Below are 19,476 nucleotides of genomic sequence, written 5' to 3' on the forward strand. Positions count from 1 at the left end.
GCACACGTCTTAATAACAAAGAAATAAGCTACGGTCAATCTGAGGCGTTGTCGTCATCGCCGCCACAAGAGAAGCGTCATAAATCTATGGCATTTTTACACTCTAGCCATCGTTCTGTTCACAAACCCTGATAAGGCGCACCCTATCCGCCGCATCACGGACAAGGCTTTGGAAGTATCTACCAACCTGACATCCCTTGTGCCGCATTGGCATAGAAGAATGTTGCACCTTTCAGGAGTCTATGAACAGGTAGAACTCTTAATGTGTGCTTGCTGTGACTTCCGTCATTGTAGTACATCTATTCTGCCTCCTCCTGCACCGAGCATGTTTACCCTTCTGGAGCCTGTGGCTGACATCACTCTAGTCCCTTCCTGATTGAAATACTGATCACTTATCGGAAGTCCATAATTCATGCCTGCTTTCAAACAAAACCACTTGTTTTTTGGCAGCATTGGCATTCTAAGCATTATGCGAATGCCATAAAGGGAATTCATCTGAATCTTAAATCTTACGCTACCGTCTTTGTCTCCCTGATGTTTTTTGTTTTTTTGGGGTTTTTTCCAGTCTGAAATGTGTTCATTTGATCAAATTAGCCCTTGTCAGACTACATTCGAGTCTGCAGTTTGTCTTTGTCCTTTTTGGCGTGGATGTGGAATTATCACTCCCTCCCACACAGCCTCAACAATCAGCAGCCAGAGCAGATGGCGAAGAGTGGGCTTGGTGACATTCAGGAGGGTATATGGGGAAAGAAAAAAAGAAAAAGAAAAAAGGGACCTGCCCATAGGGCAGACTTCAGCCTAGCATAAAACCCTCCACAGGCTGGGGGGGTGACAGAACAAGAGAGAGAGAGAGAGAGAGAGAGAGAGAGAGAGAGAGAGAGAGAGAGAGAGAGAGAGAGAGAGAGAGAGAGAGAGAGAGAGAGAGAGAGAGGAGAAAGAAAACAATTGTCTTTTTGACAAAGGCAAAGATGGAGAGAGAGAGCAGAGAGAGACCCCCACTTAAAATCCTGGAGAGAGAGAGAGAGGAGAAAGAAAACAACCTTTCACAAAGCCCCATGGTCCAGGCAACCTTAAAAGCCCCTTCGCTTCTTTCCATCGCCTGAGAGGCAACCTTTTAGCCCCGCCTCTTTTCCACGTGCCTGAGAGCGTGCGCTACGTGTGGTGGATCTCATGGAACATCAGCTCACGGGGAATGGCCGTCTCTTGACCGTAGAGTTTCTTCGCACGGCGCTCGAAGGCCGACACCATCTGCTTCACCACCTCATCAAAGAAAACTGTGGCCAACTGAGAGTGTAGCAGTGAGCGGAACTCAAAGGAAATCTAGAGAGGAGAAGAGAGAGAGAGCCATTAGTGAGACCCTGCTCAGAGCTTTACTCATCAGTCAAAATCACAGACATGGGAAATTGCTTGGAATATGTATAGCTTTTTTCTTATTTGGATTCTAAATGCACTGTAGAAATGCAGGGAAGAATCAAGCATCTCCAAAAAGCAAGCAAATAAAACTGAGTGGCAAGATATCCCTATTCAGCTTGCATACCTAGGTAGACTTACAACAACCAAAACAATACCCAAAGTATAAAGGTACCACAGGTTTTGATGGGTGGACCTCAATTGACCGTTCGCAAAACCCCGCCCATCGAACGCAGATGAGCCAATGGCAGTCCAGTAGCTCCGTGCAGGCAGACATGGCCCGTCAACTTCACCTTACGGCTCCATAGAAATGTATTGGGAGCCTTGATATTTGTCCGGTTTTATGGGATTTTATAGTGATATTGAGTTGAGTGAGTTGAAAAGGACAGTCAAATGACATTTGTGGGATTAACACAACACCAATACACAGAAAAATGCCTTTCAATCTTGATTACGTTTTCTGTAATTATGTTAAATTAGATTAAATTCTCTAGTCCCAGATCTCCACTATTTTAAAGCAAAGGGTTACTCCTTAGCAAACTATAACGAAACAGTGCTCCACCACATCTGTGGATTAAGCCACATATTCAACTCAATGTAAGTCAGATAAATAAGGATGTTAATTGTTTTCAGCATTGCACATAAAATGATTGTCACTTGGAGGAGACTTGTAGATAACTAACGTTAGCATAGTTAGCTAACCGCTGCTAATAACGTGCTAGCTTCGTCACGTCAGAGAAGCATGGGGCTGTGCCACTGATCTTTAGATCCGTGGGCTGTGCACAGTAGTGCAACATTCATTCACCATATAATAATAAAGTTGAAGTGGCTCTGCAATATAGGCTATGTTTCCGTTTTTTGGCAGCACCATGTTCCTTACATGACATGGCCCAGTGTCCTTGTAACATGCATGCAAGTCTATCTAGCACAGCTAATATTAATATCAGTGAATCACACTCGGCCTCCGTTTAAGTTTGTCACCCAACAAAGCTAGATAATGAAGTTTTATACACGTGTCTCCATGTCATACTGCAGTCTTTCAACGGATTGTAAATGATTGTAAATTAATTTAGGTCCGTGGCTCTCTAAAAGAGCCTCTTGTGCTGTAACTTTTGCAGAGTCTTAACAGCTACAGTATACTGTACCATTGAATTTCTAGACAACTCCGTTCTGAGTTTGACGAGCGTAGTAACAATAACATGGGGGCGTGGCTTTTGCGAACGGTCAATTAAGGCATTTGAATGAGATTCTAATTTTAGTACTCACAGCAAAGTCAAGAGTGCACGTGCGTGGGTAGCCAGGAAGACCAGGGCTGAAACGCCACACTGTCTCCAGGTGATTGAAGAGTTTACCATCAGAGCAGGCAGCCTGGAATTTGAGTACACACATACAAGTTAGCCAGAAATCGCAACCCTGCATTACACCTAAAAAGACACAAATGATGTGCTTGCATACCTTGACCATGTGGGGACGCACTGTGGTGACCAGGGAAGTGTAATTTTCCACTACTGGAGGGAAGCCAACGGTGAGCTTGGCCTTGCAGAAGCCTGTGCGGCGGAAGACGACATCCGACCGCTTGCACCAGGGCACAAAGTGTAGGTAGTCCTCCACACCAGCGACCACGGTGTACATCTCCTGCATGGAATACCTGGAGCAAAACAAAAAAAAGGGTCAAACTGCATTCTGCAGGCAGGCATATGACTATGACAATGCCACGGCTGACAAGCAAGCGCGCATTAATCTCCCATGAAGGGTATAAAAGGGCCAGAGTGGAATGTTTTGCATCTGAAGGTCAGACACCCTTGTGAGTACAGGCTTCAGTGTGGCCTCTGACACAGAAAAGTACAAATAGCAACTAAGCCCCACCCCCTCCAGCAAGATTTATGCAGCACAGTTTGGCAGTTCACCGAACACCACAATGTCCTACACGTGTATAGTGTGCATGAAGTGCACACCAAAAACTGATTCTCAACTTTAACCCATTTCAAGATTTTAAAGCACAGCACAACCCTGGCCCAGGGCTGTGCTTTTAAGTGTCATGCCAAAGTCAGACAGCGTGCTGAGGAGTATTATTAGTCAGGATTATTAGAACAGGATATTGCAGGAGCAGAAAGAACAAGCCAGCTGGCTGTTGTTCTTGTGATGTAATGTTCAGATCTGCTTGTCATGCCAGGGTCCCGGGCTCTAATCTTCAATCAGACAAGGCTGCGCTGAACAGTGTTTCCACCGTTTCTGTTTTCGGGGGTATTAAGATCGTCTTGGTAGTGTATAGGTCTAATTGAGTGCCTGTCACTTTAAGACGTTTGAGGGAACCCTTGCAATTGTAACACGGTTGAAAGGCTGCCGATGTGTGGATGCAATTCATAACATTTTCTACATAGTTAAAATAAAGGTTCACATACTTCTCCTTGGGACAAGCACTTTTGAATTTTGGAAAACACTTTTCCATTTACATCGGGATTATGCAAACATTCAGTGTCAGAGTCAATAAAATGAGCCCTTCAACGAAATTGACAAGCAGCTGTAAATAGGCTAAGCATGCTAAATTCCACATCCAAACAGTATTCTAATGTTAGCTTTGAGATACTGCTTGATTTCATAACTTAACTTAGTTTAGTCTCTTCAATGTAGCCTACTATGTTGTGATAAGACCTTAGCAGAGTTCACTTCAATGCAGTAGTTTTGAACAAATTTGCGCAGCATGGTCACGATGCTAAGCGGATTTAATAGCAGTTTAGCCAGACGTCTTCTATGCAATGCTTCTATGTGGCAACAACAATCCTTCAACAATTGTGAATATTTTGTTAAATGCACATGCAGAGAAGGGGCAGCGGGCTACGAGAGAGAGCGGGGCAGGGCAAGGAAAAGCTGCGTGCGTAAAAAGCGCAGCTCAATAGCAATGCAAGGATTTGACCTTATATTTAATTTAAATTAAATTAAACATAGAATATTAATCTGTGGCGGCCGATTTTTATTTCGTGGCGCCCCGCCACAGATTAGTCAATGTATGGGAAACACTGCTGAAAGCCGCTTCCTCCTTTTGTCAATGAAATTCTTCATGGTGAGCAATTAACATGATGTTAGACCTCCAGTCTTCTTATAACAGCCGGACTTCATCCTTAAACCTTTGACAGCATCCTGACGAGCTTTTGTTAACTACACTACCGGTGCACAAATGGGTCAGGTAGTGACACTGTACCCTTGCCATGGCACTGCATAACCAGCCGATGGGAACATGCTAAATATATCCGAGGAGATAAAGAGATGGAAACCTTTCTTAGGTCACCTAATGCCAGGCCTGAAGCAGCCAGGGCGTGTCTGTGCAGGGCAGGGCAGGACCACTCACTCACCCAATGATGCGTCTCTCAGAATATTCCTTCCTCTTGTTGAGTGTGTCGGCCAGGTTGAAGAAGCTGCGCGTGGGGGCCACCACTGCGCGGCCGGACATAGCGCCCAGCAGCGGCGGCACTCGCGTCATCAGAATCCCGCATGATGACAGATACCTGTTTCCAAAACAACACATAGGGGGAGAACAACTGAGAAATGGTCTACTCTTGACCAGGACAAACAAAAATCAATGCTGGTAAACTGTTAGGAAGTCTGCCTGCATTTCTAGAGCTGGTGTACAACAGTACATGTCTAATAATAGCTACGTTAGACAGAATAAAGGGATGCAGGCGGATTTCATTTACTTCTGGCAGCACAATTTGGATTACGGCTTGAATTAAGCACACACACACACTAATGTTTAGTGCACGCCAAACATATGGGCTTGCAATTACCAGTACTCTTTTTATTAAGTGTTTCTTGAAAGTCATCCAAAACGTGTGTTTACATAATCTTGTAATGTCGTTACAATAAAGACCCTAATGAATTCTAGTGATCGAAGGACTTGCTGAAAACACATTCCAGATTCCAAGGGCACAGGGTCTGACCACTTCACAATCACAAGTAGGTTTATGGAGTTTTTACCTAAAACTGGTGCAAAGCATGCAAACACCGGCTACAGCCTTGCTTGCACTGAGAAAAGCTTGCCAGCAAGCTTTTCCCACAAGTATTGGTGTAGCTCTGTTGTAAGGGCTTTTCTTAAGTTCACAGGTTGTTCCACTAATGTAACTAAATAACTAATGTAATGTTCATGGAAGCTGCTTTGGACAAAAGTGCAGAATACCATAACCAAAACTAGATTGGAAACATCCTGTGCAGCTAGTGGGAATGACTGGTGGGCTTATTCGGCATTAACATGATCATTTACCAACAAACTTAATATAAAGATGACACCAAAAGTAGTTGCTCATAAAAAAAGAAATAGTTGAGTTTTTGCATAGTGTTGCTAAATACAAATACCCACAATTATAACATCAAACGCAAATAAAATGTAATTATTGCAGCAAGTGCAACCCTAACTTGTGGGCCCTCCAACTCCTGAATGTTGAGTAAGTATGAAGAGAGGAGAGGGCGAGTGCTGCGTTGGGTCAAAACAGTATTTAAAAAGGATCAGATGCTATTTGAGCGTGGACAACAGAAGTTATACGCTTAAGGCAAAATGTGACTGTCCTGTATGTAAGCTGTCAAGGAATCCGAGGCACAATGGTCAAGTATAAGTTAAAAATATAAGTATGTGTAAGTACACTGCTGAAAAAAAATTAAGGGAACACTTACATTTTTCCACAATTGTTAAAACACATTTTTGAAACCTTCCACCCTTTTCTCCATTCTCAAACTACATTCACAGAATGTCTGACAGTTCTTGCAAAATAAAAAACACACGCCTCAAAAGTTTTACTTGTGCTCAGAACCAAACAGTGTCAGAGTACCGATCCAGTGTATGATGGAAGTGTTCCCTTAATTTTTCTGAGCAGTATATGTTAAGAGTAAGTATGTTTTGCATGCCCATGTACGTAGCATACCGCTGTCTTGACTTCATATTCTCGTACATTTGCACATAACCACTGCAGAAATTCAACCATAAGGACATGGACGAAACCAAAAGACCATCAAAACTCTGCCCTGGCTCTGACATTTGGCCCACATGGTGTGCACAAAATGTGTGTGTGAGAAACTGTAGTCATCAATAGCAATTTAACCACAGATCTTAACAACAAAAGACCAAGTACACAGTCTGGACACAAGAAATCCATCTGTGGCCAATTTTCCACAGTCTTTCCTAGAAAAGCTGCCATCAATTGAACAGCACAAGCCTAAACATAGGGTTGACATTGGTAGGAGTTCTTTAAATTGCCAATGTAACGAACCCAGCATTGCGCAAGATTCACCTCTGACGTATACACAAAGAAAACTTTGACATATGAGAGTTAGGCCTAGACACTTCTATATTTGTAGGAGAGGGCATCTGGGCCACTTGACCATAATCACAGCACAGACACTCACTCTCAGTCAGTTTAGATCTGGGTCATGTGAATGGAACACTGCTTTGAAGACGCAGTCTCAGCAGCTCCCTGGCACACCGACACAACTGCCAACACGAACATTGGACAGAAAGAGAGTCCAGTCAGACAAACCTTCTACTTCACTTCTCAACTCATTCAAGAAGATTTACAAAGCATAGGAACACTACACAAAAATGTGGCATGGGTAGTAGGAATAGTAGTCTGACCTCTATTAGCTTATAACTACATTATTTCAAAAGGAATTACATTAACATTAATGACAAAAGGACAGGGTTGACCTAAATTCCACTGCATACAGATTTTGAAATGAAAGTCTTGATTGCACTTTTCTTCTGGCTTCTTCCACTATCTCCTTCGACCACACTGTGACTAGTACTTAGATTTCTGCACTCCCATCCTCTGGTATTTTTGTTTCATAAGGTCCCCTTTGCAATGGAGTTTCTGGTTCTAAAATGTCCCTCAAGATGAATAAAATATATCTATTTTCAATGTTATTCCTCATATTGTAAGTCGCTTTAGATAAAAGGTTCTGCTAACACCCATTGGACACGCATCAGAACACACATCAGAACACAGGCTGGGTGAACGACAATGACCCCGTCAAGGCGAGACGTCACATGCCATTTTAGGCAACTCTACCTGGCAGGTCAATGTTTGCAATGAGTACACAATGTCCCTGGCGAGCTTGTGAAGGGCAACTTCACAACTGCTGGCAACATCACAACTTTCTCTGATAACACGCAAGCCTAGTACGTCACAGCTGATCATGATGTAATACAATGTGCCACTCAAGGCACTGAATAAGTGGACTCAAGTTTCTTTAATGTAATTCAAGAAGGTGGGAGTAGGTTTGAGGAGTGGGATGTCGGTGGGAAGGAGTCAAATACTGCCACTGCTTTTTCCAGCTATGCTAAAGTCATGTAAGAGAAAGCCATCTCGGTTGGGTCAGAGGATAACCTCAGTGGGACTTTGATACCCTCACCAAAACGTAGTCCAATGATCAGTTCCTTATTTCGTCCGATCAGCATTCAGAGAAACATAGCAACTTTGCAACTGATCATGTAATGTGTAACCATGAAGCAGCACTATTTGCCTTCACAGTATTCTCACTTAAAATGCTATTGTTTCAGAAATGCAAAGTGGTTGTGTTGCAACATAATTTACGTGAACCATTGCTTGAACGGTCATTCAAAAACGTACCGGAGGGTACCTAAGAATCGACCGTCAATCATCATGTAGCAAAATAAATTTAACTCCTAAATGAACACTAGCTGCTAGCATCTATATCGATATGACTACTACTCCCATAAAATGTGTCAATCTTAGCTACTTCTGTGGGCATCAAAACGTGTCCATACTCAAGTATGCTGGCTAGCTGAAAAACGAATCATGTAAATTCGTTACACTCGTTAACGTTATTTCGTTAAATTTTCAATTTTTTTAATTTTCCGGCGAAAGTGAAACAAAATGGCTCCAGTGACAGCTAACGTTAACGTCGACAACTGGATGGCTACCGAGAAGATAGCTAACGTTAACCAAATTTAGAGTAAAGTAAGTTACTTCTATCCATTGCAAACCCAATGTTTCCTTTCTTAACAACATGGTAAGTTAACGTTATGGTTAAAGCAACAGTTTATTCCCAATATGGACTCTCAAAATAGCTTGTCGAGCAGAATATTGTTAGCTAACTGTAACGTTAGGTTAAAGTTACGTTGACGCGGCTAACCAAGCAGATAGCCACTGGGACAAAGGAAAATTGGTAAGCTTTAAAACGGCACGATCCAACCAGAAGACCTTAGTTTACCTCACTCCACTCCTTCCCGGTACTTCTCGGCTACTTGAAGATGGCAATTGTTTGATACATTCGGCTACCGCTCTCCGCAAACACCGGGAACCTCTCGCCATCTTCAATATCGTCGACTGCTTCTTCTAAGACTAAGATAACCCCTCAAACGTAAACCCCACCCATCTCCAGATTTCGCCGTATCAGGCAGTAGTGATTGGGCAATAGTTTTACACACTGCACTTTGGTTGGTTCTCTCTACGTTCGTCAGTCTGTAAAATCGTGACGTGAGAGCACATTGTAGTGGAGTTGCGTACGCATTCATATCACGGGATGTAGGATTGAGTTGCGGTCGGTGACACTGGCAACTCAAAGAGGGCTTCAGAAAGGTTATGCTAAATTTGTTGAGGACGAAATGTTAAAACTGACCATTTTAACTATATGATCTCAAGATGTAGACTTTGAATTGTATGTTTTATAAATGTAACAGCAAGACAATCCAGCCTGAAATCACAGCAAGTGATTGTTTTTGTTTAATTTGTCCTGCCATAGGCCATGGATAGGGACTACCTAGTCTATTATACCTAGGTAGGCTATTATATTCTACCCTTATGATTTTTCTTTACGTAACCTTGTAGGCTACTGAACATAATTTGACCTGTGTCAGATTTAGGCTGGGCTAGAAGTGGCCTACCTCAAGTGTTTCTGTGAAGGTCAGCTCAAGCACACAAATAGGCCTATCAACAAATTTGCTGAATCCCCGTTTTCCAGACACCTGAATTTTCAACACTCCTGAGTCCTTGCCAAAGCATTCCATCTGTGGTTGGGTTTAGAGTTGCATTGGTAGTCTAAGCCTTCAGCTTTCCACTATAGATTTCCCTTTCAGTTGCAACACTGAGCCCTAAATAAAGTCTGGAGAACACTTGCATGGGTCTACGTACCTTTTCTTCATGACTTCTCTTCCATTTCTCTGCTCTTCCCTTACCAGTATAGGCCTATTATGCACACAAATGACACCGACTAGCTGTGGACCTGTATTGTTTTGCAGCTGTATTGGCTGAAATAATCTGCTGTAACTGGCACATACATATTGAAATCCATTGTCTGCATTACACCAAAATGTAATCCCCAACCATGACACAAGTGACACTGTGTCTTCACTGTGTACTCATTTTACTAGTAAGGCATACATACACTAGTATGGACAACATATTGAGTATTGTGGTGTAGCAATACTTTTTGGACAATAATTGCTAGCTTCTTGGTTACCTCTAGCCTGATGTTGTCATGTTCAAATTGGCGGGACTGAGCACCCAGGCTAGGTCACCTCTGTACACGCGGAAAATTAACTCACCATTTATTTTAACAACATCATCGTGCTATATCGTTGGTATTGTCATGATCTTAGCAGACATAAACGTCAAGCTTACTGTTTTCTATGTTTCTCAGCAATTGTTGTGTTAGAGTGCCATCTACTGGGCGAAATGGTCATTTTCGGTATGCAGAAATGTGTTTCGCCTACTTCCTGTTCTCTCATACGCGGAAAAAAAAGTAACGAGTTGCGCGGATGTTTTAGTGTCTCGTGAATATTCAGCTACCAGTTTACAGCAATAAAGTCGCTTTAATTATAATTTGGTTCCCTATGAGGGCAATGCCTGTAAGTATTATTTCGTTTTGCTACATGTGTGTTAGGTAACTGTGTGACATGCAATATAAGCCATTTTAGTTCATTGATATGGTTTCTTATATCGTAATGGCGGCTAAGCGTGGTTGAAAGCGTGGTAGCGATGAAGTGTGTTATTCTACGGTTGCAGTCAGTCATATTCTATGTGATTTATATTCATAAATGTATATTCCTAAAAAGGCATAAATGAGCTGAAAGAAATGTATTTCTGTGTTACAGTTTTACAAAATTAATAAAGGAATGGGAGAAACTGAACAAAGGATCGAGCTGCATCGACGTTCTTTGTATCCTATAGCCTAATGTTTAACTAGCTGGATAACTAATGAGCTAAAATTAGTGAGGCCATTACAGTAAAAAGGCAGACCCTCGCCTGTCAAGACGACTAAATCTTCGCAAACAACCACCTGCAAGTAGTTCACCCCGATCCCTTGCTCCATACGACATGGAATCTCAGACAGAAGCTCAGCTACCCGCCGACTCCACCGAAGCAGAATTGCAAGAACTCGAGGTCAGATCTCAAGCAATGGCATCCATCTCCTCCCGTGCATCGTCTGCTCGTGCATCAACCTGCAGTTCAAGAAAGAGCGCCATGTTAGCATCAGCAAAAGCCAAAGCACAAGCAGCCAGAACCAGAGCAGCCTATTCTCAAAGAGAAATAGAGATGAAACTTCAGAAAGCAAAATTAGAAGCTGAATTAGAAGCTCTCCAATGCAATAAAGAAATGGAAGCTGCAATTGCAGAAGCAGCAGCTCTGCAAGCAGAACTAAATGAAGATCAGAGTTTCGGAGATCCAGAATCAGAGGTAAATCAAAGATACTTCACAGCTCATGATTCTCTGTCAAGACAACAGACAAAGCTAGAAAGGGAAACAGACCTGCTAGGCCCATTTAGCAATCCTTCACCAGAGCCACGGTGGCATAGGCAACCAATGCCACCAGCAACAATGCACCACAAACCGTCCCCAATCAGCAATAAAGCATGGCAGGGAGCAAATGGCCATACACTCCCCAGTCCAAATCCACTTTTCAGTCCTCCCTCTGACCACACCCCTAATCAAAACAATCATGGTTCTGCAACCGCAGATCTGGCTAAATTCATTGCAAGAAGTCAGCTGGTGTCCACCGGGTTGACGAAGTTCGACGACAGAGTAGAGAATTACTGGGCATGGAAGTCCTCGTTCTGCAACACCATAGACAACATTGGTGTGACGGTAGCAGAGGAAACTGACCTCCTGATAAAATGGCTTGGCAAAGAGTCGTCAGAGCAAGCACGCAGGTTAAAAGCAGCCTACATAAGAGATCCCGAGGGTGGGCTCAAGACCATCTGGCAGCGCCTTGAAGAGTGCTATGGCACACCTGAAGCTATAGAAGGGGCGCTATTTGCAAGATTGAATTTTAGAGACAAACTACTAACAGACCGCAAACAGTACATCAAAGAGAACTCCATCTGCTTCCGATGTTGTGCATCAACAGCTCACGTTGCCAAGAACTGCAACACAGCCATAACATGTGCGGAGTGCAAGAGTGACAAGCATGTCGAAGCCCTTCACCCTGGTCCATCACCATGGAAAGCCAAACAATCCCCACCCATCTCAGACAACGGCAGGGAGGGCAGAGAAAAAGTACAGCCTCCAGAAGCTGTAACATCCAAGTGCACTGACGTATGCGGTGAAGGGGTGAGTGCAAGAGCTTGCTCAAAAATCTGTCTAGTCAGCGTGTATCCCCAAGGTCGCAGAGAGACAGCTACAAAAGTGTATGCGATCATTGATGAACAAAGCAACAAGTCTCTTGCCAGAACAGACTTTTTTGAAATGTTCCATGACAAAAGCTCCCCATCTCCTTACACATTAAAGACGTGTGCCGGCAGTGTAGAAACATCCGGAAGGAGGGCATGTGGCTACATGATTGAATCATTAGATGAGAAGACATGCATCCCTCTTCCTGTTCTCATTGAATGCAACGAACTCCCCAACAACAGATCGGAAATTCCAACCCCTAATGCTGCTCTCCATCACCCACACCTGAAAAGCATAGCAAGTGAGATTCCCCCCTTAGATCCCAATGCAGAAATACTTCTGTTGCTAGGCAGAGACATTCTAAGAATACACAAAATCCGACAGCAGATAAATGGACCCAATAACGCCCCATTCGCTCAGAAATTAGATCTAGGCTGGGTGGTGATCGGAGACGTGTGCCTTGGCACAGCACATAGGCCTTCATCCGTCACCGTCCATAAAACATGTGTTTTAGAAAATGGTCGCCCTAGCTACCTCACACCCTGCTACAGCCACATGCATGTGAAAGATCCCACACAAGGGAATTCCTTGCTACAGTTTCCTCCACCTCAGCACTCTGCCGATCATACAGCTCCTCTCTACAGCGACAACTCGAGCGCCTCAGTCTTCACCTGCACCGACCAAGATCATCAGCCTGCTCCATCCATCGAAGACCAAGTTCATACAAATAATGGACAATGAAGTTTTTCAAGACGACACAAAAAGCTGGGTAGCACCCATTCCCTTTCGGTCTCCTAGGAGACGTCTGCCAAACAACAGAGACTACGCGCTGAAAAGACTCAGGTCAGTGTGTCACACTTTAGGAAAGAAACCTGAAATGAAAGAACATTACACACAGTTCATGCAAAAAATGATAGACAACAAACATGCTGAACTTGCCCCAGCCCTTCAAGAAGGAAAAGAATGTTGGTATTTGCCATCCTTTGGCATCTACCATCCCAAAAAGCCAGAGCAGATCCGCATAGTGTTCGTTTCAAGTGCACAGTATGATGGGACTTCGCTCAACAACGTCCTCCTCAAAGGGCCAGATCTAAACAACAACCTGCTAGGCGTTCTGATAAGGTTCAGAAAAGAGAAAGTTGCTGTAACTGCAGACATCCAGCAAATGTACTACTGCTTTGTCGTCAAAGAGGAAGATAGAGACTACTTGAGATTTCTGTGGTTTCGCAACAACGATTGGAAGAGTGACATTGTGGACTACAGAATGCGCGTCCATGTGTTTGGGAACACACCTTCCCCTGCTGTGGCAATATACTGCCTCAGACGAGCTGCAAGAGAAGGAGAAGCAGAATTTGGTGCTGATGTGACGGCATTCATCGAAAGAGACTTCTATGTTGATGATGCACTGAAATCCTTTGCAACTGAGTCTGAAGCTGTCAGTGTCATCAAGCGAGCACAAGAAATGCTCTCCCGCTACTGTCTCAGACTGCACAAGATCACGACAAACAGTGCAGCTGTGATGAACGCATTCTCCCCTGAAGACCGTGCGAGTAGCCTCAAAGACTTGGATTTTTCTGCAGGTGATGCTCCCATGCAGCGCAGTCTGGGCGTCAGCTGGAATATACTCACCGACACATTCACCTTTCATGTGCAGAAAGACGACAAGCCTTTTACACGCAGAGGCGTACTCTCCACCATAAACAGCATCTTCGATCCTCTTGGATTTCTTTCACCCGTCACAATACAAGGCAGGTCACTCCTTAGAGTGCTGTCCATGGAAAATGGAGACTGGGACTCACCGCTCCCTGAAAATCACAAAGCAGAGTGGACAAAGTGGAAAAGTTCGCTCCAATGCCTCCAAGACCTACAAATTCCCCGCTGCTACACATCTCTCTCCCCATCTGGGGCCAGCTTTAGAGAGCTGTGTGTGTTTGCAGATGCTTCTACGAAGGCTATCGCGGCAGTAGCCTACCTGAAAGTGACCGACGCAGATGGCCACTCTGAAGTTGGATTCGTCCTCGGCAAAGCAAAGCTGGCCCCTGTAAAAGAGACTACAATCCCCAGACTCGAGCTCTGTGCAGCAGTCCTCGCTGTGGAAATAGCAGAGTTTGCTATGAGTAGTATAGACCTACACATGAACTCTGTCACTTTCTTTTCAGACAGCAAAGTTGTGTTAGGCTATATCCATAATGAGCAGAGAAGTCAAAGTCAGCTTTATTGTCAATTTCTTCACATGTTCCAGACATACAAAGAGATCGAAATTACGTTTCTCACTATCCCACGGTGAAGACAAGACATATTTTGCCAATTTAGGTCCACAGACAAACATAACATTCAAGTAAACAAAAAAGTAAGTATATAAGTAAATAAGAGGGCACATATAATAATGAAAAAATAAGAGCAGCAAAATTTGGTTGAAATTGTGCATAGACAGTCAATAAAATACTAGTGCAAAGTCAGGCCAATAAAAGGCTTGGGTAGTTCTGTTTGACCTAAGTAAGAAAGAAAGTGGCATAGTGGTGCAAGTTATGTAAGAGCAGCAGAAGTGTTGTGTTTTCAGGACAACAACACCAAGTTGTAAAGTGTACAAGTGTGCAAGTGGGTAGTGCAGGCGGCCATTTTGGGTCCAATGTCCAGGATGTTATGTAGCTGAGGGTGGAGGGGGAGAGGAGGGGAGAGTTCAGCATCCTTACAGCTTGGTGTATGAAGCTGTTGGTGAGTCTGGTAGTGCTTGGGGGCGCAGGCTTCTGTACCTCTTCCCAGAGGGCAGTAGATCAAACAGATTGTGGCGGGGTGACTTGCATCACTCACAATTTTTGGTCAGCCTTCTATGGGTGAGGTGGGTGGTGTAAATGTCCTTCAGGGGGGGAGTGAAGCACCAATAATCCTTCCAGCTGTGTTCACTATGCGCTGCAGGGCTTTCCTGTTGTATTCAGTGCAGCTTCCGCCCCACACAGCGATACAGCTGGAGAGGATGCTCTCAATGGTGCCTCGGTAGAATGTGGTCATGATGGCTGGTGGAGCACTTGCTCGCCTGAGTTTCCGCGAGGAAGTACAGGCGGCTGAGCTCTCTTCGCCAGTGATGCAGTGTTGGTGGTCCAGAGAGGTCTTCACTGATGTGCACCCCAGGAATTTGGTGCTGCTCGCTCTCTCCACCACAGCACCGTCGATGGTCAGTGGCAGGTGTTGGGTGTGACCTCTCGGAAGTCAACAACAATCTCTTTGGTCTTGCTGGACGTTCAGCAGGAGGTTGTTGTCCCTGCACCACGTGGTCAGATGGTCGACCTCCAACCTGTATTGAGTCTCGTCGCCCTTAGTGATGAGACCCACCAGAGTTGTGTCGTCAGCAAATTTCACTATGTGATTGTTGCTGTAGGTTGCAGTGCAGTCATGCGTCAGCAGGGTGAAGAGCAGCGGACTGAGCACGCAGCCTTTGGGCCCCCTGTGCTCAGTGTGATGCTGCTTGAGGTATTGTTGCCAACACATTACTACTTGGGGCCTCTGACAGAGGAAGTCCAGTAGCCAGTTGCAGAGGTAGGTACTGAGTCCCAGTTTGTCAAGTTTGCAGATGAGTTGTTGTGGTATTATGGTGTTGAATGCAGAACTGAAGTCTATAAACAGCAATCTCACATATGAGTCTCTTTTTTCCAGGTGGGTGAGGGCTGGGTGGAGGGCAGAGCAGATTGCATCCTCTGTAGACCGCTTGGCTCGGTATGCAAACTGGAAGGGGTCCAGGGTGGGGGGGGGCGAATGGCTTTGATATGTGACATGACAAGCCGCTCGAAGCACTTCATGATGATGGGTGTCAGTGCCACAGGGCGGTAGTCATTGAAGCAGGATGGAGCAGTTTTCTTCGGCACAGGTATGATGGTGGCAGCTTTGAAACATGATGGGACGATGGCTTGCTTCAGGGAAGTGTTAAAGATGTCTGTGAAGACATCCTTAAGCTCCCCTGCGCAGTCCTTCAGCGCACGACCTGGGATGTTGTCTGGACCTGTTGCCTTACGGGTGTTGATAGCAGCAAGTGTCCTCTTCACGCTGTCGGCAGAGAGGCACAGGGGCTGCTCATGTAGAGGGGGATGTGTCTTCTGTGGGCAGGTGCTGTTTTGTGCTTCAAAACGAGCAAAGAAGCGGTTCAGGTTGTTGAGCAGAGAAGATTCTATGTGTATGTAAGCAATAGAGTCCAACGTATCAGACAAGCAACTTCACCTCATCAGTGGAGATACGTCCCCTCAGAGCTCAACCCAGCGGATCACGGCTCACGATCAGTGCCTGCTGCCTTATTGAAAGACACCACCTGGCTGACTGGACCCAGCTTTCTGTCTGGTAAGCGCCCATCTGATCAGCAACAATCATACAGCATCTTAGACCCCCTAGCAGATCCAGAAATACGGCCTCAAGTGTCAGCACTGGTCACCCAAACCACCAAGTGCCATCTAGGGATCGAGCGTTTTGAGCGTTTTTCAAAGTGGACCACCGTCGTAAGAGCAGTTGCACGTTGCTCAGTGCTTTGCTCAGACCAACCAAGACAACAGCTGCAGAGGGTGGCACATCTGTAAAGAGGCAGTCAAAGCAGACAATCTGGAAAAGGCAAGAAAACTTTTGATCATGAACATGCAAAAAGAAAGTTATCCCAACGAATTCAACAACATTCACAAACAGACAAACATACTCAAACAAAGCGGCATCAGAAAGCTTCATCCAGCAATTGATGAAGAAGGACTGCTCCGAGTTGGTGGGCGCATATCTCATTCCTGCCTGGAGATCAACAGAACAAATCCTCTCATCATCCCAGGTCAGCATCACCTAACAACACTCATTGTGCGTCACCATCACGAAAAGGTAAAACACCAAGGCAGACATTTCACAGAGGGGGCCATTAGGGATGCTGGAATGTGGCTAGTAGGAGGGAAAAGGTGCATAAGGGGCACACTATTCAAGTGTGTCACTTGCAGAAGATTGCGAGGCAAAATAGAAGATCAGATGATGGCAGATCTACCCGCAGACAGGCTACAAGTAGCACCTCCTTTCACTTACATTGGCCTGGACGTGTTTGGGCCTTGGGAGGTAACCTACCGTCGGACCAGAGGCGGCCAGGCAAGCAACAAAAGGTGGGCTGTGCTGTTTACATGTCTATGTGTACGAGCAGTACACATAGAAGTGATAGAGACTTTGAGTGCGTCCAGTTTCATCAATGCTCTTAGGAGATTTTTCTCTATCAGAGGGACAGCAAAGCAAATTAGGTCTGATAGAGGCACAAACTTCACCGGTGCTTCAAAAGAACTGGATCTTGAAGATACAAGCATTCAGCGATACCTGCAAGACCAACAGTGCACATGGATTTTCAACCCCCCACATGCTTCCCATATGGGGGGTGCATGGGAACGTCTTATTGGTGTAGCACGCCGCATCCTAGACTCCATGCTTCTGCAGCAGCGCTTTTCCTCTCTGACTCACGAAGTCCTCGTCACACTAATGGCAGAGATTTGCGCTATCATCAATGCAAGGCCTCTTCTGCCAGTTTCCACCGACCCAGAAAGCCCGCTCATCCTTACTCCATCAATGCTGTTGACGCAGAAGACTGGAACACCGTCGTCACCTCCATCAGACTTCGGCAAAGCAGAAATCCTCCGTCAGCAGTGGAAGCAAGTCCAACATCTGGCAGAAACCTTCTGGCACAAATGGCAGCGAGAGTACCTGAACACTCTGCAAAGCAGAACCAAGTGGCAGGACAAAAGGCCCTACTTAAACGAAGGAGACATCGTCCTGATGAGAGACAATGCAGTGAAAAGAAATCACTGGCCAATGGCAATGGTCACTAAAGCACTTCTCAGTAGGGACGGGTTTGTAAGAGCTGTGGAAGTCAGAGCGATTAAGCAGGGAATTCCTAAAGTGTACACCAGGCCCATTACTGAACTTGTGGTACTGATTTCTTCCAAGCAAAATGGTGAAGGTGTTTAGGTAATGTAAGTTAGCAGATATGGTATCCTTAAGATACCAGGCAGGGAGTGTCATGATCTTAGCAGACATAAACGTCAAGCTTACTGTTTTCTATGTTTCTCAGCAATTGTTGTGTGCCATCTACTGGGCGAAATGGTCATTTTCCCGGTATGCAGAAATGTGTTCCGCCTACTTCCTGTTCTCTCACGCACGGAAAAGAAGTACGAGTTGCACGGATGATTTAGTGTCTCGTGAATATTCAGCTACCAGTTTACAGCAATAAGTCGCTTTAATTATAATTTGGTTCCCTATGAGGGCAATGCCTGTAAGTATTATTTCGTTTGCTACATGTGTGTTAGGTAACTGTGTGACATGCAATATAAGCCATTTTAGTTCATTGATATGGTTTCTTATATCGTAATGGCGGCTAAGCGTGGTTGAAAGCGTGGTAGCGATGAAGTGTGTTATTTACGGTTGCAGTCAGTCATATTCTATGTGATTTATATTCATAAATGTATATTCCTAAAAAGGCATAAATGAGCTGAAAGAAATGTATTTCTGTGTTACAGTTTTACAAAATTAATAAAGGAATGGGAGAAACTGAACAAAGGATCGAGCTGCATCGACGTTCTTTGTATCCTATAGCCTAATGTTTAACTAGCTGGATAACTAATGAGCTAAAATTAGTGAGGCCATTACAGGTATGAAAGAACATACACCCCCCACACACACACACACTTTAACCCCTGCATAGATGGAGTTCTCAAAAACACAAGTTTGATGGTGTTTTAATTTGGGAACAGAATGGACCTCTCTCCAATGCCACAATTGACAGAAATGGATCCTAATATGTTTTGAATCACCTCTTTATAATGTATTTGTTAAGATAGTAGAGCCTTGTGTGCATGGAGAAAAAAAATAGAGACTTGACAAATCTTATGACCATGATCCACATATAATTTCCTTCTCTTTGGCCATGTCTTATTAAATAGTAACCTACAGGAAGTAAATGACAGCTAACATGATTGTCAAAACAATCCCCCAGAAGTCAGTTTAAGCTAGTAGCCTATGCCTCTGGTCTGACAACATTTTGAAGAAATAAAACAATGTATAGGCCAAAGTCATAATGTTCACTTAGGCATATAACATTTACTTAGATTATAGATGTGTATTGGTAATGTCAGAAATGAAGGCACTGTATCAACAGATGGATTAACTGATGGCTGAGAGAAGAGAATTCTTTCACACAAACATACGGGCATTTGTAGGCGTTTGAGGGCGTTTTTGGGAGTAACCAGGTACACCATGCTGTTGGAGGTGCAAACAAACGCTGTATCGCCATTGAGATCACATAGTAAGGAGCTGCCTCAAGGGTTTAAAAAGTATTTTGTCCTTGTATAATGAAAACACAATTTTATAGCCATCCATGCGTGTTCACATCTGGCTCTTTGGCTATCAAATTGGTATAGTAACTGTAATGGGCTATTTGACGTCTTTAGAACACTAAACATATG

The 19,476-nt window shown here is 44.4% G+C and overlaps 2 protein-coding genes across 2 annotated transcripts; one reads left to right on the top strand and one right to left on the bottom strand.

Moving 5' to 3' along the window:
* Window positions 1–1,109: 1,109 nt before the first annotated feature.
* On the bottom strand, window positions 1,110–8,773 carry coq10b (coenzyme Q10B). The gene is made up of 5 exons (XM_048240076.1): window positions 8,625–8,773; window positions 4,760–4,912; window positions 2,865–3,057; window positions 2,676–2,777; window positions 1,110–1,319 (listed from the first exon to the last, which is right to left on the bottom strand). Exons 1-5 carry the CDS (start codon window positions 8,723–8,725, stop codon window positions 1,152–1,154), a joined length of 717 nt encoding a protein of 238 aa, XP_048096033.1. The 5' UTR covers window positions 8,726–8,773; the 3' UTR covers window positions 1,110–1,151.
* A 7,343-nt stretch (window positions 8,774–16,116) lies between these two features.
* LOC125292430 lies at window positions 16,117–18,382 on the top strand. The gene has a single exon (XM_048239707.1). The coding sequence runs from the start codon at window positions 16,631–16,633 to the stop codon at window positions 17,981–17,983; it is 1,353 nt and encodes a 450-aa protein (XP_048095664.1). The 5' UTR covers window positions 16,117–16,630; the 3' UTR covers window positions 17,984–18,382.
* Window positions 18,383–19,476: the final 1,094 nt, after the last annotated feature.

Source organism: Alosa alosa, chromosome 3 (assembly GCF_017589495.1).
Source record: "Alosa alosa isolate M-15738 ecotype Scorff River chromosome 3, AALO_Geno_1.1, whole genome shotgun sequence".
Lineage (NCBI taxonomy): Eukaryota > Metazoa > Chordata > Actinopteri > Clupeiformes > Clupeidae > Alosa > Alosa alosa.